Here is a 24,697-nt window from a genome sequence, read left to right on the forward strand (position 1 = left end):
AAGCAACAACAGAAATAGACTGATGGATGGGGAGAGAAATCAGGGAGAAAAACCAGGGACTAAAGGTCTCTGTAAGGCAACAAGATGAGTACAAAAGGAGAAACACAGTGAAAGAGTTATAAGGATATGATAAATTATTATCAAAAAATGAAAAATTGGTGTTCAATGAATGTGAGGTAACCACCTGGTGATGAGTAGGTGACAGACAAGAGAATGAGTGGAGAGTGGATCTGTAAGATAACTTGAGCTTCAAAGGAAGAGTTCTACACATGACAGTGGAAGAGCAGTGGCTTAGAAGTGGCGTTGGGGAACTAGGAGAAAACTGATGTGATCTTGAGGACCTGTGGGGTGTGGCACAGTGAACAGCATCTGCTGGAGAGGACCACATTATCTGTGGGCGAGAACCAAAACAAGCTATTCCATATAGAGGCTGGAGATATAGTATGCAGTTTGTTTCTCAAAGAGGCTTTCAGAAAGGCTGAGAGGAAGAAGCAGTGAGATTGAGCCAAGAGGCAAACGACAAGTTCAAACAGATTCCCTGGCAGTTTGTTTCTTGGCTTGGTTATATATATTTAATTACTAAATTTTCTTATCTGCTATTACTTACTGTGTGAAGTCTTTCCACAAGTTTTTGATCACCAAGACAATTTTTAGTGTCAAACCAAGAATCAAAGTCCTGTGGGAGTGGGGGCGTGAAAATGCTATAGTAAGTGTACGGTTTTGTTTTGTTTTGTTTTGTTTTGTTTTAAATAAACTTAATAGTCTATAAATTCTTATATAACTGATATAACAATAATTCATTTTAAATGCACTTTTAAATTATGTAACTGTGATGGTCAATATTATTTACTTCTGAAAACAGATAAAATACTGGAGCAGTTAACAAAATTTGAACACCATTATACAGGAATTCCATCAGCAGTTTTTCCTTAAAACATCTTTATTAGGCTTCTCCTTACCATAGTAGCATTATATCCACTAGAAGGAGTAATAATATAGATTCAAAGATATATAATGCTAATGAAAATGTTAATCCAACAATTAAAAAAAAGCAAGATAAGGTATATAAACTAATAATGCATAGCTGAACTTGGTACTTTATTATCAATTAATATCAGAAATGAGAAAAATCAAGCTCCAAAGTCCCTATATCATTCAATTCATAACCCTGTGTTAATGATAAAAATATATGTCATATATTTACAAAATACGTTGTTTTTGAATCGCATATTATTAGTTCTTTAATACTCACCAAATGTTAATGCCTACAAAAGTCGAAGATCATTTTAAAGATTCTATCTGCCAAACCAGTATGCAGAAAGCCTTTCCAATTTAATTGTGAATGTACTATTCTGAACTCAGCCTATCTCATATCTTAAGTTGTGGTAGTAATGTGATATAGGCAAAGTTAAACAGGGAGGATAATCTCAAAAGAAAGAAATATTATTTTTCTAAATATCCCCATTTGAAAATTTGTATTTAAGAGCTCTTTTCTGAGAAAATCAAACACAGATAAAGAATTAAAAATGAAAGAGACCTATAAGTTTCAATGTACATTCTATGCTTTGAAAACATAAGCCTGTGAACCTAAGAAAATTATACTTAAAACATATGACCAACTTACATCTGCAGAATTAAAGACATCAGACAATAAAAAGTTGAGTAATGCCCAGAGTTCATGCAGGTTATTCTGCAAAGGTGTTCCAGTTAGGAGCAAGCGGTTAGTTGACTTGAATTCACGGACGATCTCTGAAAGCTAGAAAAATAATAATTATGTTAACATTATTTTATTTATTAGAATATGCAACATTCAGTTCTTTATCCAACCAATACATTTTTGAATAAATCTTGAAAATTAATTTTCTATGGAAAAATATCCTAGTTCCAGTGACCTTGTCGCAGTAAAGCACAACTGAACAAAATATTCTAGGCATTTCAACACTTACAAGAATGCAGATTATAGTCATACCTGAGACCCTTCCCCCACATCAAAAAATTTATTTTCTCCATTTTGGGTCCACAGAAACAGTCAAACTCCATGGAATTCAGGCTAGTCACTTTACACAATATCTCCTTCACCTCATCAATCATGTTCATCTACATGCCTAGCCAAGTTTTAACTTGGCCTGGTCACTATTTTTAAGCACTAGACTTGGGCCCATTTTCTCTGATAAGTTATATTAATTTTCTAAATACACAACCACAAAAATGAAAGCACAAAAGTATAAAAGAACAGTATTCTTATCAATAAAAATGCACATTTTTATAATACTCTTAAATAAACAATTATTCTCTAACATGCATCCTCTTATTGGGTATTAGTTCAAATTTGAAATTAGTATGTTCCACTTGGTGGTTTTGCTCAAGTTCTGTCCCTGTTTCTCCCAAAGTAGCCCAATAATCCAGAGAGATTCATCATAATAATTGATACTTTTCCTACTGCTGATGGAGTTAAAAGGCAAGAAATATTGATATTTTTTAATATTAACACCACACTAATTTACACAAGTCAGATAATTCAAGGAAATGATTTTTCTAATCCTTATGATACACATAAGATAGTTCCTCAATAAAAATAAATTAATGCAAATAACATCTGCACACCAAATATTACCAAAATATTAAAATAATGTAGCATAGCACAGTTAGGCTACAACAGATATAGCAAATGAACACCTCATTTTTATTACATTAAATACTGTGCTCAATTTTTGTTTTCTTTGTATTCAATAACTTAAACTTTAAAACCATTTTAAAAACTGATTTGCATGCACATTCCCATGAATAAAATCAAAATCCTCTATCAGTTTCTTTTTTTTTAATTTTGACTACACAGAAGTAAACAGACATAATAGTTCAAGGAAAACTTTAATAAAGATATTAAGAACTGGCTTACCTTAGATTTTTCATTCTTTATTCTATGAGCCTCATCAATAACTAGGTATCGCCAATGAAACTTTTTAAATACAGATTTTTCTTTAATTATCATCTCATAAGAAGTAACGCAAACATCCCACTCTCCTGGCATCATTTCATCACGAATAAAAGCAGCCTAATGCAAAATAAAATTTCCCATATTAGAGTATAATGACAAGATTATCCCATAATTAAAGCATCAAGAGATAACTAAGAATTCTAAGAGACCCAGGGAGTCATTTGGTCTCATCCATTTTAGAGATATGAAAACTGAGGCCCATAGATTCACCTTGGTTGTCAGTTATCAGAATGACATGCTAATATATTCATCAACAAAAGAAAGGTAAAGTCTTCCCTTAAATGAGACAGCATATTCAATGAACTGGAGAAGTTGACATCACCAGAAAATGACTAAATCATGAGGCTCTCTCTTTATACCATAAGGGATCCAAAAGAACATGGGCAAAGTAAGTACTTTCTGAATACCACATTCTTATCAAGATCCAAGCATTACCAACATGATATAGTTTCAAAAAATGAAAAAAAAAATTCGATACACACGAGTGATTCCAACCTTTTGAGATCTCTTTTATGTTCCTTAGTTTCTAGTAGAAACAAGTCATACACCTTGTTAAGGGGTCATACAAGCCTATTCATGTTTTTGTGAACTTCTTGATGTTGTTATGAGGCTATGAATGTGATCTGACATAGGGGACTTGATTCATCTAGAATAGGAGTCTATTTAAAACCATTAAACTATATAAAACTACTTTTAAATCTTCACAGGCAGTGGCCAATATGGTAGCCAAAGCATTTTTAATTTGTATAAACGTAACTCCAGATTTTATGAGTCAAAATGAAACCAAAGAAGTTAGCAGGGAGCAGCAAATTCTATATTGAGAAAGGGCTGATCGGTATAACTCTGAAATTACAGTACATAAATAAAATTAACTTTTCACTGCAAAGTCTTTAATTCGCAAATTCAGTTATACACCAAAACACTGAACCCTTAACAAATATTCACTGAGTATCCACTATGTATAAAAGGATTGCCTGAACTTAAGAAGACAGAAAAAAAAGTCTTTGTAGACATTTCAGCTGCACTAGGAAGTGGTAATGTTAAAAAAGTTAATTATTAAAATATTGGAAACGTATGCTATTGAACATCACTAGATTATAGCTAAATGTCAGTGGCAAGTCTTTTGAAGTACCTGACATTATTTAGTAGACAAAAATGTCTAATTAAAAAAAATTTAGGAGTGATGTCAGAAGCATGGCCAAGTGAGAGATGTCCCCAAATCTCTCACCTTGAAATAACAATAAGCTGAACATCAAAAACTCAACGAATAACATCTAAACTGCACACAAGCACGTCTGAGCAAGTGACCTGCGCTAAGAGCTACCACAGGTCAGAACCACAAGAGTCAGGCACTGGACTGGGAGGAACAAAGAAGCTGCCTTTCACAGCTGGAAATCCCTGTAGGAGGAGGGGAAGGGATGAAGGTGCGGCGAGTTCCCTGAACAGCCCTGCCTGAAAAGAGATTTGAGCTCCACACAGTGGGAGTGCCCAGAGACGAGGGTAGAAAGTAAAGCAAAGTGGAGACGGCAGAAAGTAAGAGATAATTATTACCACTGTGGTTGCAAAACAAAAGGCTGAGTCACAACGACCCCATCCTCCAAACCAGAGGGCACCCCACTGCAATATCCTCTAAGACTGAACACTTTGGAGTCCCAGGGGAATTTGAGAAAATGCTACCAAAACTGTCACTAACACTGACAGACACTGAGACAGGGGGTAGCAATGATGATTGAATATTTATAAGAAAAAAAAGGCATTATTAAGACTTTATATAAAGCAAGTATCCAGGAGGCATAGATGCCATCTACCAGAAACAAAATGAAAAGCACCTTCTTAGAAACTGGCTAAAGAAACATTTATATAATAAATCTTTATGAGGGGGAAAATAAAGCAGAATACATGTCCATTAGTGCCCAGGCAGAGAAACAGTCCATTAAACACCATGAACAACCAAGGTGACAAGGCAACTCAGAGTGAAAGAGAAAAATCTCCAGAAAATAAACTTAAAGACATAGAAATATGTGACTTAAATGATGGAGAATTCACAATGGTACTTCTGAAAAAACTCAGTGAGATCCAAAACAATTCATATAAACAACTTCAGAAATTGAAGAAACAAGTAGATGAGCAGACACAGTTCTTTAGCAAGGAGATTGAAACCATCAAAAAGAATCAAAGTGAACTTTTGGAGATGAAGAACACAATGAAAGAGGTGAAAAATGAAATAGAAAGCTTAAGAAATAGAGTCGACCAAATAGAGGAAAGGATCAGTGATATCAAAGACAGAAATTTAGAAATAAATCAGAAGGAAGAAGAGAAAAACCGAAGAATGAAAAATAATGAAAGAGAAAAACAAGAAATAGCTGATACCATAAGAAAAGGAAATATAAGAAAAATGAGTATTCACGAAGGAGAGGAAAAGCAGCATGGATCAGAAAGCATTTTCGGACAAATATTTGATGAGAATTTCCAAAATCAAATGAATGAACTGGAGCTGGGAATTCAAGAAGTCAACAGAACGTCCAATTATCTCAACCTAAAAAGGCAATCTCCAAGACACATTTATTTAATATTATCAAAAGATAATGACAGAATTCATGGCAGCCAGGAAAAATAAGACAGTAACCTATAAAGGAAAACCCATTACATTACTGTCGGACTTCTCAGCACAAACCTTACAAGACAGAAAGGAGTGGAATCAAATAATATAGGGACAAACTGAGATAACAATGACTGAAAAGGGGAGGATTCAAAGATCCAAATTCGCTAAGGGGAATGAAGATAAGGCACATGCAGAAGAAAATTGACACAAATACACACAAACACTATCCTTTACATATTTGTAATTGTAACCACACACGAAAGATTCAGAACTGAAGTACATAACATAAAAAAAAAAGCATCAGAGGGAAAATCCACAAAACTCAAACAAAATTTTTTAAAAAACAGACAGAAAAACAAGGACAAGGAAGCAATAGGAACACTAAGCTACCAGAAAGCAAAAGATAAAATGGCTATAGAAAACTTCAGATTTCAATAATCACTCTAAATGTAAATGGACTAAATTCACCAATAAAAAGGCACAAAGTTGCAAATTGGATCAAAAAACAAAACCCAAACATATGTTGCCTTCAGGAAACACATCTCAGCTCCAAACACAAATATAGACACAAAGTGAAAGGGCAGAAAGTGATATTTCGGGTAAATGGCATTCAGAGAAAAGCAGGAGTAGGGGTACTGATATCGGATGAAATAGACTTCAAAATAAAAAAGGTAAAGTAAGATACTGTGGGACACTTCATAATAATAAAGGGAACCAAGAAGACATAACACTTATTAATATCTATCTCTATATAAAGCAATTACTAACACAACTAAAGGAAGAAACAGACCAAAACATTATCTAGTAGAGGACATAATACCTCACTGTCAGATATGGACAGATCATCCAAACAGAAAATCAATAAGGAAATAACATCCTTAAATGACACATTAGACCAACTGGACATAATTGACATTTACAGAGCCTTTCATCCCAAAAAAGCTGCTTATACATTTTTATGTAGTGCACTTGGAACATTCTCAAGGGTTGACCACATACTGGGACACAGAGATAGCCTCAACCAATATAAGAGGGTTAACATCATACCAAACATATTGTCAGATCAATATGTTTGAAGCTGGATATCAATTGTAAAAAGAAAGCAAGAACCACAAATACATGGAGATTAAACAACATGCTAGTGAAGAATAACTGGGTCAGAGAAGAAATAAAAAGAGATCAAGAGATACATAGAAACAAATGATAATGATAGTGCAACATATCAAAACTTTTGGGACACAGCAAAAGTGGTCATAAGTGGAAAGTTCATACCATTGCAGTCCTATCTCAAACAACAAGAACGAACCCAAATAAACAACCTAATGCTTCATCTTAAAAAAAAAAAAACTAAAAAAGGAAGAACAAATGAAGCCTAAAGTAAGCAGAAAGAAAGAAATAATCAAAATAAGAGTAGAAATAAATGAATTTTTTTAAAAAAAGAAAAAAGAAATGCAACAAAGAGCTGGTTCTTTGACAAAGTTAATAAAATTGACAAACCCCTGACTAGACTCACTAAAGAAAAAAGACAAAGGAAACAAATGAACAAAATCATGGATGAAATGAGAGAAATTACAACAGATACCACAGAAATAGAAAGGATCATATGAGAATACTATGAAAAAGTATTTAATAACCTAGAAGAAATGGACAAGTACTTAGAAAGATACAACATTCCTAGACTGAATCAAGAAGAACTGGAAAATCTGAATAGATCGATAAGCAATATGGAAATTGAAACAATTATCAAAAGCCTACCTAAAACTCCAAGTCCAGAACCAGATGGCTTCACCAGTGAATTCTACCAAACATTCAAAGAACATTTAATACCTAATCTCCTCAAAATCTTCCAAAAAAATCAAAGAGGAGGCAATACTTCCTAACTTATTTTATGAAGCCAATATTACATGAAAACCAAAACCTGGTAAAAAGAACACTAAAAAACTATAGACGAATATCTCTCATGAACACAGATGCAAAAATCCTAAATAAGGTACTAGAGAACCGAATACAAAATCATATTGAAAAGATTATACACCATGATCAGGTGGGCTTCATCCCAGGAGCACAAGGATGGTTCAATATACACAAATCAATTAGCATGATATACCATAAAACAAATTAAAAAATAAGAATCATATGATTATATCAATAAATTCAGAAAATGCCTTTGACAAGATATAGCCTCCATTTATGCCCAAAACACTTATCAAAATCGGTATAGAAGGAAAGTACCTTAACATAATAAAAGTCATCTATGACAAACCCTCAGCCAACATTATACTTAACGGTGAAAAACTAAAAACCTTCCATCTAAAATCAGGAAAAAGGCAAGGCTGTCCACTATCACCACTGTTATTCAATATAATTTTGGAGGTCCTAGCAAGTGCAATCAGACAAGAGAAAGATATAAAAGGCATCCAAATAGGAAATGAAGAAGTCAAACCGTCACTATTTGCAAATGACATGATTCCCGACATAGAAAACCCTAAGGACTCCACAAGAACACTACTAGAAACAATAAACAAATATAATAAAGTTTCTGGATACAAGATCAACGTTCAAAAATCCATAGCGTTCCAATACTCTAATAATGAAGTGTCAGAAAAGTGGAAAAAATAATTCCTTTTGCAATTGCAACAGAAAGAATAAAATACCTAGGAATAAATTTGATGAAACATATGAAGGACCTATATAATGAAAACTATAAGACCCTATTAAAAGAAATCGAAGAAGATATAATGAAATAGAACAATATTTCTTGTTCTTGGGACTGGAAGAATCAACATTGTTAAAATGACCTAAAACATTATACAGATTTAATGCAATCCCCATCAAAATCCAATCAGCAGTCTTTAAAGAAACAGAACAAAAATTCATCAGATGTGTATGGAATCACAAAAGACCCTGAATTGCCAAAGCCATTCTGAGAAAAAAGAACGAGGTTGGAGGCATCACTCTGCCTGACTTAAAATTATATAACAAAGGGACAATAACCAAAAACGGCATAGCATTGGCAGAAAAACTGACACACGGACGAGTGGAATGGAATCGAGAGTCCAGAAGAAAACCTAATGTTTATATGGACAAATAATTTTCGACAAAAGAGCCAAAAAGATACAGTGAAAAAAGGAAAGCCTCTTCAATAAATGGTCCTAGGAAAACTGGAAAGCCGCCTGCAAAAGAATGAAACTAGACTGTCGTCTATCACCAAACACGAAAATTAACTCAAAATGGATTAAGGTCCTTAATATAAGAGCTGATACAATAAATTGCATAATATATTTGCAAGCAATGCCTCTGATAAGGGCCTAATAACCAAAATATACAAAGAACTCATACAACTCAATAAAAAAATCCAATTAAAAAATGGGCAGAGGACATAAACAGACACTTCTCCCAAGATATACAAAAGGCCAACAAACTCTTGAAAGGGTGCTCACATCGCTAGCTGTTAAGAGAAATGCAAATCAAAACCATAATAAGATACCATCTCACACCTGTTAGAATAGCTATAATCAACAGGACAAGTAATAACAAATGTTGGAGAGGATGCAGAGAAAAAGGATCCCTCATACCCTGCTGATGAGACTGCAAATTGGTACAGCCACTACGGGAAACAATATGGAGGATCCTCAAAAAACTAAGAAATGTTTATCTATAAAGATATATGTAAATCAATGTTCATGGCAGCATTATTCACGGTGGCCAGGACATGGAAGCAACCGAAGTATCCTATGATAGATGATTGGCTAAAGAAGCAGTGGTACATATATACAATGGAATATTACTCAGTCATAAGAAGAGATGAAATACTGCCATTTGTGACAACATGGATGGACCTGGAGATAATCATGCTAAGCGAAATAAGCCAGAAAATAAAAGTTGAAAATCACATGATATCACTTATGTGTGGGATATAAACCTAAAAGCAACACACAATCATGACAAACAGAGATTCAGGGACATGGACGACAGACTAGTGCCTACCAGAGGGTGGGGAGTAGGGGAGAGTTGGTGGGGTAAAAGGGGTTAAATATGTGGTAACAAAAAAGGTATCTATCTATGGGCAGTGAACACACAACTAAAATAACATGTGACTTTGCGTTGAATTGTGCACTTGAAACTAACTGGATTTCGTTAACCAATATCATCATAATAAAAAAAATTTAAACATGTATTAGAGGGTACCTTTCCATGCAGAGCAATTTGATCTAAAAAGGAAAGTTTGTACATGAAAGAATGTTTCTGACTTTTAACTGAGTTTTACAGAAGGAAATTCATATTGAAATAGAACATATGGAAGAAGAAAATCTTGTAGGGTTGTTCATTAAAATATAACTTTAAAGCTCACTAATTTTTTGTTTAACTATAAGCTTTACTGATGGCTAAATGTAGTAGTGTCTTATTAGAACTATTATGCCATGCTTTCTCTGGAATATAATCAAATATATGCAACTTGTATGTTATTAGGAAGACTCATTGACCAACAGTCTAACAAGCTGGCAAAAGAGGAAATGTTGCAAATGATACGGCATGGAGCCACTCATGTTTTTGCTTCTAAAGAAAGTGAGCTGACAGATGAAGACATTACAACTCTTCTGGAAAGAGGAGAAAAGAAGGTTAGTTAAAATGGCATTTTGTTTTCAGGATGGACTGTTTTGAAATCAACATACTTAAGCATGCTTATTATATTTGCATTGTTTCAAATGTGTTTCAAACTGCATGTTTCAAATGACGCACTTTCTCCATAAGAATCTGTTGATTTATATCTGGAGTAGTTTAGTTTTCTTTCCTCTTCTTAGAGAAGTCCCTCTAACATGTCCTGAAATATTGGCTTGGTGATGACGAACTCCTTTACCTTTTTCTTATCTGGGAAGCTCTATCTGTCCTTTGATTCTAAATGGTAGCTTTGCTGGATAGACTAATCTCGCTTGTAGGGCCTTGCTTTTCATCACTTTGAACATTTCCTGACAATCCCTCCTGGCCTGCAAAGTTTCTGTTGACAAATCAGCTGACGGTCTCATGGATGTTCCTTTATAGGTAACGATCTGTTTTTCTCTTGCTTTTACGATTCTCTGCCTTTAATTTTTGGCATTTTAATTATGATGTGTCTTGGTCTGGGTCTCTTTGGGTCATCTTGTTTGGGATTCTCTGAGCTTCCTGGGCTTGTATGTCTATTTCCTTCACCAGGTGAGGGAAGTTTTCAGTCATTATTTCTTGATATAGGTTTTCAATTCCTTGCTCTCTCTCTCTCCTTCTGGTACCCTTAAGATGCAAATGTTGGTGTGCTCGAGTTGTCGCAGAGGCCCCTTAAACTATCCTCATGCTTTTGGACTTTTTCTTGTTGCTGTTCTGATTGGGTGTTTTCTGCTACCTTATCTTCTAAATCATTAATTCTATCCTCCGCTTCATCTAATCTACTGTTAATTCTTCCTAAGGTATTCTTCACTTCAGTTATTGTAGTTTTCATATCTGACTGGTTCTTTCTTGTTTTCTATCTCCACTTTCATGTTTTCTATCTCTTTGTTAAAGTTCTCACTGAGTTCATCTACTCTTTCCCTAAGTTCATCGAGCATCCTTATAACAAGTGTTTCAAACTCTGCATCTGGTGGATTGCTCGTCTCCATTTTGTTTAGTTCTTTCTGGAGGTTTGTTCTGTTCTTTCATTTGAAACATGTTTCCTTGTCTTCCTATTTTGGCCACCTACTTGTGCTTGTTTCTATGGATTAGGTAGGGCTGCTATGTCTCCTGATCTTAGTAGAGTGGCTTATGTAGTAGGTGTACTGTAGGGCCCAGTGGCACAGTCTTCCCTGGTCACCTGAGCCAGGTGCTGCAGGTATGTCCCTTGTATGGGTTGTGTTTGCCCTCCTGTTGTAGTTGAGCCTTGGTTGCTGTGTGCTCATCAGTGGGAGGGATTGACCCTCAGGCCGATCGTCCGTGATGACTGGTCAGGACCAGCGAAGGAGCGGTTGTGCAGGGGCTGACCCTACAGAGCACAGAGCAGGATTCGCTTCAGCAGGGCTCTGGTGCCTGCTCTGCCTGCCCTTTCGGTGTGTCGTCCTCAGATTTGACCCCAGGTGGTACTCTGGTTCAGAACAAAGCCATCCACTGGGCCTGCAGGCTGGGGCCTCATGGGAGGGGCCCTGCAGCAGACAGAGTTCAGCTGCAGGTTGTGTACTCCTCAGGTCCACCCCTCCTACACCAGCAAGCATTCCACAGATGGCCACCACCCATGCTGAGCTTGAAAGTGCCTTGAGAGGCAAAGCTGCGATCTGAGTCCAGCTGCCACTAATTCCAGGCTTGGGGCTGCTCAGCAAGAGGTATAGGGCACGCTGAGGACAGATGCTGCTTGTTTAGGTTTTGTGAACCTTTGAGAGTTTTTAGGAAAGTTCGCAGTATGAGCCAAGACAGGCTATTTGTGTGGAAAAGCCACTGGAAGTGGCTTCAGTAGGCCTGTAATTTGGGAGGGGCAGGTCTCAGGGAATCACCAGGGTAAGGCAACCAGTGTTAGCTACTTTGATGGAGACTCAGACATGGCAACCACCTTGGTCCGTAAGCCAGGTGAGGGAGTGCGCAACAAAGGAACAATGCCATCTACCAGCACTTATGTCTGGGAGAAATCTGCCCCTCTATCCCTCACCCTGAAGCCAGACAACTCTGTTCCTCCCCATATGTCCCTGGTACATTTCAAGCTGCTACACTAGAGCTGGAGCTCAGAACTAGTGAGTCTGTCACTGATAAAGTCCATGTGCGGACCCCTTAAGAATCTGCGACTCCCTCAGCTCTCCATCTCACTCAGCCACTATCTCTGCTGGTTTTCACCGCCAGAAGTTGTGGGGACTTCTCTTCTTCTTGGTACTAGAATCCTGGCCTGGAGAACCTGGTGTGGCACCGGGACCCCTCACTCTTGCAGGGGACCTCCACAGCCTAGTTGTTTCTCCCCATTCTCCAGCACCACACACAGGTGTGGGACCTGCCCATTTTTTGTCTCTGTCCCTCCTACTGGTCTCAACGTGGCCTCTTCTGTGTGTCCCCAGTTGTACAACTTCTGTTCAGCTAGACTTCAGGTGACTCCCAGTGACGGCTATTCTGTAGTTTAGTTGTAATTTTTAATGTGGTTGTGAGAGTAGGCAAGCAGTATTTACCTACTCCGCCATCTTGACTGCTAACCTCAAAATTTTTACTAAAATATTGATCTCATAAAATGTTTATAGTAAGCCAGAAAACCGGAAAGACCCCAATATACCTATCCCATCTGGGACCAAGGTTTAAATCTGTCTATACATAAAGATCTGGATTATCTCTATACAATACAACATCAATCTCTAAATGTTGAATATGGCATGTTATTTATGTAATTAATAATCAATGGTTTCCAAACTCTTTTGACCATGGCACTCAGTAAAATTTATTTTAAGTTGTAATAGAGCATACACATACATTTTCCAGTGTATGTGTACAGAAATAAGTAACATGTATCCTGACTGTGTATAAAACACTATTTTCTATCTCAATGTTTTTAAAAATTGTTGTCACCAACCACTAAAATTAATTCCCAATCTATTAATAAGTGGTTAATTTGAAAAACACTGATTTTGAAGAGTGATTTTCAAAACTAAGAAATTTTTTAGTCTACCAGAAGAATCCCAACTTCCCATGGGGTAGAGATAGGGTAGTGACAAATTAAATACATCCATTCCTTTAAAAGTTATGAAATACTTCAGAGATACTTCATGAAACCCTTAGACTCCATATAATAAAGCTGAAAACCACTGACATACATTTTCACTGAGACATCATGAAAACATAAGCCTAGATATTTCTTTTGCTCATAATTTCAAAAAAAAATCATTCCAGCAAAAGCATATATACCAAGTTTTCTAAGGAGTGGTATTACATTAAATAATAATAGTGACCAGAAATAGTTCTAAGTTGCTAATCTGCTACTGGGAAATATTAGGCATAAGGCAGAATCAAGCTGGTAATTCTAAATTTATGAGCTCAATATTCCAATTTTAAATCACTTATAAGTTAAATTTAAATAAATTTAAGTAATTTTTCTTCAAGCAAATTAAGAAAATTACATAATTCATTATGCTGCCATTCTTTTGAGAATATATTTTGAAAACCTATCTAAATATGTAAAGTAGAATAAATCTTTATACTCTAAACCGAGGGTCCATAACCCCCAGACCATGGACCAGTACCAGTCTGTGGCCTGTTAGGAACTGGGCTGCACAGCAGGAGGTGAGGGGCCAGTGAGCAAGTGAAGCTTCTTCTGAATTTGTAGCCCCTCCCCAGCACTAGCATCACTACTTCAGCTCCACCTCAGATCATCAGGCATTAGATTCTCATAGGAGCACTGGTCCCCAGTGCCAAAAAGGTTGGGGACCACTGCACTACACTATACTCTCTGGAGGCAAAATAAACACAAAATTTAATAATATGATTTCTAAGCCAATTATTAGTTTCAGTATTTTGCATAATTTATTATCTTTAGATAAATTCTACAGTCCTAAAATAATTGTAGCCTACTAGACTGACAAATGGATAGGTTACACCAGAGCCTAGTGTTTCTAATATTACCTAAGAATGTATACGGACATGTATTTTTCTATTCGAAGACCAAAGCTGAAAGCTGTGTCTATGCATAAACACAAACACAAGACTCTCTGTACAAATAAAAAAGGTTCCACTCATGTGTGTATATGCACATGTGTGTGCATACATACAAGTCAAAATCAAAAGTCAAAATCTTAAACATAAAACATAAAGTCATGCAAATTTCCACATTTCTGGTGTCAAATAGCACAAATGATAGAGTCACTGATAAGATGCACACTGTCAAAAAATAAGTTTTTTTTAAATAAAAAGTTACTTAAAAGTGCAACTCAAAAATGTTTAGGTTAATGAGCTAGTTAAAAGTAAACACAGATAAGCATAAAGGGATTGTCTGTTATTAATAGGTAACACATCTACTGCATAGAAGTGCTGTGAGAATGAAATTTATAAAAAGCACTTATAACAGAGCCTAACATAGTGTCTAAGCACTAAACTTAAGTGTTATTTAGTAGCAGTAGTCAACTTAAATGTCTTTTATGGCAATAGTATGCAACGTAACCCCAGAAATAATGTTATTCTTGATTGCCTTTTAAAACCTGTTTCTCACTTACTCTCGCATCCTTGTCTCCAACGAAACAAATAACACGGAGAGATGGGACCCATCGTTTAAATTCATTCATCCAGTTGTGTAAAGTAGACTTTGGAACTAAAACCATGTGAGGTCCAGGAATGTTTCGGTAATGTTTCAGGTAACCAAGCAAAGCAATCGTTTGTAAAGTCTTACCAAGACCCTGCATTATCACCACAAAGAAAAAAATCCATGAACACATTTTATTTAATGGAACATTTTGTTAGTAACAACATTACAAAAGATATTTGCCAACTATCTCACATAAGGACAAGTTAAAAGACCTTGTTTTTTAAAGTGAATAATCATTCCAATTCAATACTTATTGTGAACACAAAAAGAAATCAAGAACTTGCAATTAGAAAGTGGCTCAACAAAGCCGCTTTCTATTTGGGAGACTTCTCCTACTAAAGAGGCAATCAATCTACTATATAATTTTTTCAACTAGTTGCAAAATTATTAATTTTGAGCATGCATTTCCCAAAGACCCATTTCCTTTACCAGACTACTTTAAACATCAGTCTTTCTTTCCTGTTGTCCCCAACATTACTACAGCCCAGGCATGAAATATTCAGACTATGCATCTCAAGGGGCATATGGTTCTATATATGCATCTCACACCCTTGAAGACTAAAGGAACTGAAAAAGAACAGAACATAAAAGAACTTTGCAGCTGGAAAGAACATTAGAGATTACCTAGTCCAGTAGACTTTTTAAAATAATATATTTAACATCAATGAACAAAAACCACCTAACCCATAGGAAAGGGAACAATGTCCTATGCTGCATTGCCTTTTAAAACAGTTTCTGGCTTTATCTCTATGCAAGGTATATATTTTCTTTCATAAACCAAACTTAAAACTATTTTTATAGGGTTTATCCTTCTGAAATGTCATTTAATGAGACAGGTTTTATGGATGCTATGCAGCAAAAGCTTAAAATGTTAATACTCCTTAACCAAGTAATTCCACTTCTAGGAATTCTATGGAAATAATCTGAGAGATGCAGAATAACTAAAATACAAGAATTCTCATAATAGCATTATTATATACCACATATACTATATATATATACATACACGTACACATCAACCAATACATACTATATATACCTGCAATATATACTATACATACATATACACTGTACATCAACCAATCCAAATGACCAGCAATAAGGGAGGAGATGAATAAAATTATAGTACCTCCCTAAGATTAAATATTATGTAGTAATTAACAATTTTTTTACAAAATTATTTTAAGTATGTGAAAAATATGAATATGAAATCAGAATACCCAATTATATATGCAATGATCTCAACTATGCAAAATAAATACATTTGAAGGAAAAAGAATAAAAAGAAATATGCCCAAATGTTAACTGTGGTTACTTCCAGGTAACAGAATTATAACTTAGTTTTGATTATGTATTTTTTTCCAAATTTTCTATATTCCTTAAAGTATTTTCCCCTTTTTAGTAATTAAATCTCGTCTGATGTCAGCATAAATTCAATATGAAGGATCTTTTGATCCTTCGTGTTTAGACAGGCTGCAACCAAAAGGAGTCTTATAAATATGAGTATCACTGGGTCATATAGATCTAGAACTCCTCCAGCCCTCTCTTAAATCCCATCTTAGTCATCTGGCCTGAAAACAACAATCTAGGCCTTGGTATACTCCCCTGATCTGCTGAAGTAGCATCTTAAATAGCCTTCCTTTTTCTCTTTGATCTTTTTCTTTATATACCATTACTTGGCTTACTTCCTAACCCCCACACCTGGCATTCAACTGTCAAGACTCAATGTTGCTCTTTACTGTTTTGTTCTTTATTCCATCTATTCATTTTCTGATTGCTCATATATGAAGACATTTATATTCACTCACACCTGCATTCAACTGTTCGTTTGAATTATTCATTCATTCATTTGGTGTTTAATTTATATACCCCAACTCATTCTCAAAAAGATTTCAGATAGCCTACAATGAAAACATGTTTCTGGTGTCCTACAATGAAAATATGGCACATAATTAATAGTAAAATAGAAATAAAGAAGGACCAAGGAAAGTAAGACCAGAAGGAAAAGAATAGGAAAAGGCACAAAGGACACAATGAGCAGACCATTAAAAGTTATATAGATGCTCCATTCTGACATTCATTTTGGCTCTAAGCTTCCTGGAAGCCAAAGTGCAAACACAAACAAAAGTACAAGATTTTTTATACCATTTGAAAAAATCTCAATAAGAACTTTACTTACAGCCAGTGAAAGTATATGTTCTAGAAGTTACTCCAAAAAACAATTCTAGACTTTACAAATGCCTTTTATGTTATAATATCTAAATAAAGGCCTCAGAGGGGCAGTTCAGCTCCGGTTTTCAAACTTAGATAAAAACTGATAACTGAGAATGTGTTTTAGGCTCCCAACTCCTTACCATTTCATCAGCCAAAATACCATTGACTCCATTTTCATACAAAGAAATCAACCAGTTCAGTCCTCGAATCTGGTAATCTCTCAGGGGTCCTCCTTTCACATCTGAAAAAAAAAATCAGTGATGTCTCATATGTTCATTAATACAATTGAGCAAAATTTTTCTAAAACCAAATTTTAAAAAAACCAACATAATTAAGTACGTACATGAAGGTGACACTTCAAATCTCACACACATATTAGAAGTTTTACGACTCTCCGAGAGTAGCTCTTCATCTTCTTCTTGTTCTGTGCGTCTGTGGCGGTAGCTGAAATGAAAAAAGAAACACCTCCATATTTGACAAAACGCTAAGGTGTCAATTACGTCAGCATACATTGCTAATATCTTCTATGAAAAAGGCAATGAGTTATCTAGGGTCTTACTTAGAAGTTAGTAGAACCAGCCTACATTTTTACTGGTTGACTGCTGGTGAGAAAAAAAAAAAACTGCCTACAAAACATTTGCACTGACAATAATCTTTTTTTGAACAGAAAATTATACTGAATAAGAGAGAAGAGGTGTACAAGGGGAGGGAGAAAGGGGGACAGGAGGAAGAGAGGAAATGAGAAAAGGAGAGAAGAGAGAGAGATGCCGACATACTCTCCAACATAAATTAAGCTCTGCTTGTCATCTTTCTTTATTCGAGGATGTCCCAATTTCATGTTCAAAGGAGATGTTGGAGATTTCTGTGCTGAAGGTTGAATGAAATGCGCAAAAAGTTCTGTCTGCTTCAGTAAAAATTCAAATCTCTTCGCTCGGTCTGCTTTCTAATTTACAAAACAAAAGTAATGATTTTCTTTTTGTTCATTCAAAGTTATTTAACAAACATTTATATTGTACTTAATTTGTGCTATGTTCTAGGCTTTAAACATACCCATTTAATTCTCTTAATGAACCTGTAAGATAGGTACTAGTATTATCCCCATCTTATGGATGATAAAACTGAGGTAGAAAGTAACTTGCTCAAGCTCCCACAGCTAATAGGTAGCAGAATTTGAAAATGGTATTTGCAACTAGTTTGAATAAATGCCAAGTGATCTGCCAGACTTAGTAAACACCCCACTAGGAAGTACTCTTTAAAGAGTTGGGATCGAAAAGTAAATCCTCTTTCTAAGCAATAATGGTTTTCTTTTCCTAAACAGTTAACAAAATTATAACATATAATGTACGTAAATATAGAAATATAAGTTATGATATGAATAGCATAAACTGAACTCTTAAGGATCTTCAAGCTGTACCTAGAAATAACTGAAATCTTAGAACAGTCTCATTTGTCTCAAATTATTTTCAATGTCATGGTACAGTAATGAAATAAAAAACATTTCTTCAATTATAGTGATCTGGAAAATTATGCCTTCTGCTAATATTATATGAGTTTCTCCCCAAAGTGAGCAGGATTTGGGGGAAAATATACACACACAAGTGAAATACTGAAAATTGATATAATTTCTGAAGTTTTACAAGGTCATATAACTTGTACCATATAAATGCAACAAAACTTCTTTCACTATAAAATCTTAAAAGATCCAAAGATGTATATACATCATTCTACATTTAAAAAAATGAAGACTTTTTGATTCCCAGTCACTTTCTGACTACCAGGTGTAGGATATTTGATTTCTAATGAAGGATGCATAATTAACAACACCAGAAACTTATAAAAGTTCATTAACATAAGTACAAGAATTAGACAAATATATTCCTACCAGTAGCTGGAAGGAGGCCAAAACCTTTCCATTACATTATCCTTACTGGAATGTTGTTTTTAGAGTTGTTAAAACATTAACTGTCTATGTTAGATGTGGCCTTAAAACATTAAGGAATGGAGTTCTGCAAAATCACTATCAAAAACCAAAAAATGAACTTTGTCTCTATTTATTTTTATAATATTAAAAAAATTCACTTCCACCTACCTGTTAATTTCTTTTTTGAGTTAACCAAATTTGCTAGTCTTGAAAAATCCCAAGGCATAAAAATCTGGTTAAATTAAAGCTAAAATGTGGACTTTAGTGGCTAAAAAATAAAAAATTAAATGTATAGCAAAGCAATAGGTGGGCATGACTAAAATTATACTGCTTAAACATGGAATATTTTCATGTACTGGGCAAATATCCTTCCCTCAAGAAAACATATTACTATATTACATGTTTCAAAGTGTGTAGCATTCATTCATATATCCAAAGCAAGGAGAGAGGGAGAAAAAAAATCAGTCTGGCTTTGTGACCTGCTTTCTTTCAGCCTATTGATATTGCCACTGATATTTTCACTTAGTGGATAAACTATCTCTAGCACAAAACACCTTATTATGGGGTAAAGAGTGCTGAACAAAAATGAAGAGATGTGGCTTCTAGTCTCAACTATTCCATATAGTTTCTCTGATCTTTTATTTCCTCATCTGAAAATGAGGAGATTCATTTATTCAACAAAAATCTATTCTGATGGATTACATATTAAATTACTTTCCAATTCTGAAATCTATGATCCTGTATTAATTATATATACACACGTATTTTTATTCATATCTCCTCTATAAAAACCCGCTACAATATTCACTGTCCTACCCAAGAATATATTTACCATTTTCTCTTCATATTCTTGGTCCATTTCCTTTTCAGATTTAGAAGCTTTAGCAGCAAGTTTGAGCTGAAATGGAGAAACACTTTTCTAGAATTTCAAAGAAAATTCATCAAATTGCAATGCAAGGTCTTGAAAGTGGTCAACATTCTCATTTGAAGAAAGTAAAAAGTAATTAAATACTAAATAAATCAACATGGGCCATGCATGGACCATTGATGAGAGCATGTTATGAAGCAAGGCTTATGATTAATCCAGCTCTGTACACTAATAAAAAAAATCCAAAGAATTATGAAAGCCAAAGAGACAACATTAATTGAATTAAAAACAAAAAGAAACATTGAGCTTTTTCATCTATTTTTTAATTTAAAGCATAAGGAAGTGTGTAACCATTGAATAGATTTAAAATCTAAAATACACTAATATTATCAACTATAACCCAAATAGTTCAAGGAAAGTAAATACTAATACTCAGAAACACCTTAATGTAATGGAAACAAGTCAGAGTTTCAGAAGAATGTGGTTTCTATTCCTGAAAAGATACAATTTTTTAAATCTTCTCATATTCTAATTAGGACATTTAAACTTTTTGTAACACAATGTAATCATTTATATTTAAAATAACAACAGTATAGTTTCGAACTTTTGGCTTATGTTAATTTTCTCCAACTGGGAAGAAAAGTATTTTAACTATATTACATAAATATTTTATAGAAGCAGTTTGTCAGGGTTATTAAAACTATTAACCTTTTGGTATTTAAAAAGTTGTAATTTAGTGAAAACTAACAAATCAGCTACTTAAAAATACTGAAATTATCTGGGGGCTTATTTCAAGACAAACTTGTACTTGTAAATATAAATAGGTATATAGAATGCAAGTCCTTCCCTGTAAGAAATAAAGAAATATAATAGTAAAAACACAAATCTACCCATTAGTACCAAAACTGAGAGTATTTGTTTTAACATAGATTTTGCGCAAGCCAAATGCAAATCTCTTTTTGAAAACTAAAGAAATTATGTCTATTTTATTGGGGCTTTTGTCAAGTCAACCTATTCTTGAAAACTTAGATCGTATAAATCAACAGAATGTGATTTTAAACAAAGGAAAGCATGGCTCCAATAGTTAATGTAGATACCTTCCAACATTTACTAAAATTTGTATTTTGAGGAAATCCAGACTAAGATCATGGAATTTGACCATGGTCAGGGTGCTACTTTGGAGCACTAATCAGATATTGTTCAGTTGTTCTTAACCCAAATAACAGCCATCTTGATTTATAGCATCTCTTATGCATACATAATCCACGTGGGATGTTTTGAATGTAATCGTGGATGGATGAGAATAGAAAACTGCTAAAATCCCCTCAATCCCACACTTTCAAACTGTAATATATACTATAAATACTATTTTATTTTCAAAGCAACAAGTAAAGGAAAATTGGGTAACAACACCCACACCTTTATCATTCACTGAGCTATATGAAGTCTAGTTTTCAAGTTTCAAAACAGTGAAAATTACTTCATCTCATCTACATAAGTATATATCTAATAATGTGAGACTTAGAGAAAATTAAAGCTTTAATATCAGAAAAACATTTTACTCCTTACTTTTTTGCTTACCTTTTGATAAAATACCATAAAATTTTAATTATATGCTAATTAAAATTCCTAATCTTGAGCAGTGTTATTAAAAGCTATGGGTAATTACTTAATTGGCACTACCTTCTACAAGACATTTTAAACCTACCCTCTAAACCTTTTCATTTGTATGCGTATACATTTTCAAAAATATGCTTCTCATACCAGAAAAGATAAAAGATAATTATGATATTCTAATAAATTCCTTATGGATTTTATCATCTGGTAATCTAGATGCTATGAGAATGTAGCACAAGGTCATCAAGATGCCGTCTTAAAGACTGCGACCTTTTCCGTGATGTTTTTACTACCAAAAATACCAACTCATTTTTTAGATAACCTTACAGCATTAGGTTATCCAACAATCACAAACCAAATAAGTCTAAGAACCAGAAAGTAAGCAAAAGTACCTTTGTGTAGCTAAATGTCACAACTCAACCCATTAAATCTCATCTACTTTATGCATCATGAAAATGCTCTCATTCAGTGCCAATTTTCTTTTATTTGATATACCATTCTAGCAAGTTTGATATTCTGGGTTCCCATATTACAGAAAATAAAAGCAGCAGCAGCAAATAACATGAGAAAGACCACTAGAAGGCACACATCAACAGCCAGAAGGAATGGCAGAAGCCCCAGACTAAAATGTGAGTTCCATTGCAACTAATATCCCTTCTCCTTGGTGTTCAGGTGTAATTATTCCCTCTCTCTGTTGCATCACTTGTATTTTTGTATTTTACAGTTGTATTATATGATTTTATGGTCCTGTTACATTTATGTCCTTTATCATAAACAAATTCTCTCCGATGAAAGTAGATGGAATATTTAAAAAGTGATAGCCAAGAGCCTGACAATTGAGGAGACTGAGAAATTATTTAAAAATCAACACAATAAAGGAAGTCTCTGTGAGGTAGTTGAGGAAAAACAACCTCCTGGATCTGAAATAACCTTTGTATAACTTGTCAAGAGTACAATAATTGATGGACATGAAGAAAAGGTAAATTTGTACTTTTAGTACACCATTTAAGGAGTCAAGGTAGTATATAATATATTTAGTTTTCTTGGGTGGGGGGGACCAAATTACTTTATTTGAAGGAATGGTATAAATAAAAAAAAAACACTTTAGATGATTTGGTACTATTTAGATTTTAAAGGAAAAATTAAAAATTAAAAAATGTAACGATTAAAGTAGTAAACTTTAGATATCCAGAAAGTTCCTGCCACCCAGAACCTCATTTCCTTACGCTGAGCAGACAAATCAGGCACTATTAAGGCAATTTCTGATGAGAGTACAGAGTTCATGAATATAGATGTATTAACTCAGTGCTTATTATGTAGGTTTCTTTAATTGATTCCCAGTCTTTTCACTATTCAAAAAATTTGTACAACCAGGACAATCAACAACCTTTACTGCCATACAAAAGATGGTTTAGCACTTATATTTGCCCGCTCTAGGGAATAACAGCACCTAGGCACATTTCTGAATTTCCTCACATCTGATTTATATTAACGCTTGGTATTTTGGCCCAGCTTTACTCATCAATATTGTGCTACTGTACCAAGTACTGCATGGATCTTAATACGCGTATGTTTTTTTTACGGTTTTCACTTAGCCCTACAATTGTCTTTCTGTTTAGTCAACCTTGTAACAGTAAAATATGTCACTTAAGCAACTGCTGAATTTAAAATTACTCTAATTCACGGCAAAAGGTGTTAATTTCCCTCAAAAGCTTTTCATTTAGTCGTATAGTCTCATAATGATTCAGACAAAGCCACTTGAGATCGCTAAAGCATAATTTTAATTACCTGGTTTTGTAATAGTGATGTTTATTCGTAAATGGAAAATCTACCCATAAATGATCCGTCTACAATTTTATTACACATCAAAAATCATCATGCCCCATCCTATTTTTCATCTCAATTTTGCAACGCGTTTCTATGTTTTATTTGCATGTCTCAATCCACATGAAATATGCCTTATGGAGATAATACATATTTTCTGGATTTGGCTTTAATAGGTGTCTGAGCGGTCCCCTTACGTACGTTAGTAGCAACTCATCCTGGCGAAGCTGTGTTTAAAAAAATTTTTTTTAAACCTGCATGTGTCCAGGAGCCAGCAGCGCCCACTAGGAACGGGAGGCGGAAGCGTAAAAGACTTGAGGCCGGATTGGGGGACCATTTGGGTGGCCCCAGAGTGAAACACTATACCGTCGGGGGCGGGGCAGGAGATGGTGAGGGTGCACACGTTGGATATTTTCCCAACGTTCACGGTTTCTCAGTTTGAGGTTTGAATGGGGGGTGGGGGAGGAAGGGGTACGACGCGGAGAGCTCATTTTCTTGGTGTGACACCCCTGCCTCAGCAGGCGGGGACCCAACGAACAAGGGATTTTTTTTTTCTGCCGCCCAAAAGGCCGACATTGCCAATCGAAGGAATCAAAGTCTCTCCTACCGTCCTCCGCCTCCCAACCACCGGCACCTTGAGATTCAAATTTTAAAAAATTAGCCCCAGCAAAATCCCTTTTGCGCGAGTGTGGGATTGAAGGGCCCAGATTTCCCAGGCAGAGGCCGACGGGAAGGGGGTGGGGGGAGAGGGAGCGAGAGAAGAGGGAGAGGCGGAGGCTGGTTCCTGCACGGCCCCATCCCCCACCTCGCGCTTTACCCCAGTTCCGGGAATGTGAAGGAGGCTGGGGGCTGTCTAGGGGCCCCCTAGCCCCCGAATAACGGGCATTCTGCACCCCTCGCCATGCCCATGCCCGCGCCCCAGCCCCGCCCCCGTCCTCCAGGCGGCGAGAAGGAAGGGGGAGGGAACGAAATATGAACTATTCCGCCGCTCCCCAACCCCTGCCGGAAGAGCTCGCGCGCCGAAGCCCCACCCCGAACTTGCACGGTGCACCTGTCGGCGCCAGAAGGTCGAGGGATTTGGGCCCTCAGGGCCCGGCTTTTTGGGATTTATCCACCCCACACACACCCCCTTCCGATTTACCTCCTTCTTCTCGCTCTTCGTGGCCACGGTGGCTTCGGTGGCCGCGGCGGCCGCTCCCTCCTCCTTAGAGGTGGACGGCCCCGGCTGCTCGTCCTCTATGACCACAATTGTGGCGGTCGCATCAGCGGCTGCCACGGTGGCTGCCACTGCGGCGGCGTCTTGCTCCATGGCGTTGGAGCGGGAAAGAGGAGAGGGACGAGGAAGGGGATGAGGGCTCCTGGGGCGGCGGCAGTGGCTGCACTGGAAAGAGCTA

The 24,697-nt window shown here is 35.8% G+C and overlaps 1 protein-coding gene across 9 annotated transcripts in view; it reads right to left on the minus strand.

The window, feature by feature from the left end:
* SMARCA1 (SNF2 related chromatin remodeling ATPase 1) overlaps positions 1–24,691 on the minus strand; it is an 85,360-nt gene extending 60,669 nt beyond the window's left edge. For 7 of the 9 annotated variants that reach the window (XM_039864931.1, XM_039864935.1, XM_039864937.1 and 4 more), the window contains exons 1-9: positions 24,445–24,691; positions 19,827–19,913; positions 17,850–18,016; positions 17,417–17,517; positions 17,214–17,314; positions 14,771–14,950; positions 2,897–3,052; positions 1,625–1,756; positions 608–676 (exon numbers count right to left, since the gene is read on the minus strand). In XM_039864931.1, the coding sequence (XP_039720865.1) occupies positions 608–676; positions 1,625–1,756; positions 2,897–3,052; positions 14,771–14,950; positions 17,214–17,314; positions 17,417–17,517; positions 17,850–18,016; positions 19,827–19,913; positions 24,445–24,612 (1,161 nt within the window). In that variant the 5' untranslated portion in view covers positions 24,613–24,691. The remainder of the gene's footprint in view (positions 1–607; positions 677–1,624; positions 1,757–2,896; positions 3,053–14,770; positions 14,951–17,213; positions 17,315–17,416; positions 17,518–17,849; positions 18,017–19,826; positions 19,914–24,444) is intronic. The other 2 variants (XM_039864930.1, XM_039864936.1) reach the window with 2 other exon arrangements.
* Positions 24,692–24,697: the final 6 nt, after the last annotated feature.

This window comes from Pteropus medius, unplaced genomic scaffold (genome assembly GCF_902729225.1).
Source record: "Pteropus medius unplaced genomic scaffold, Ma_sr-lr_union100, whole genome shotgun sequence".
NCBI classification, from domain to species: Eukaryota; Metazoa; Chordata; class Mammalia; order Chiroptera; family Pteropodidae; genus Pteropus; species Pteropus medius.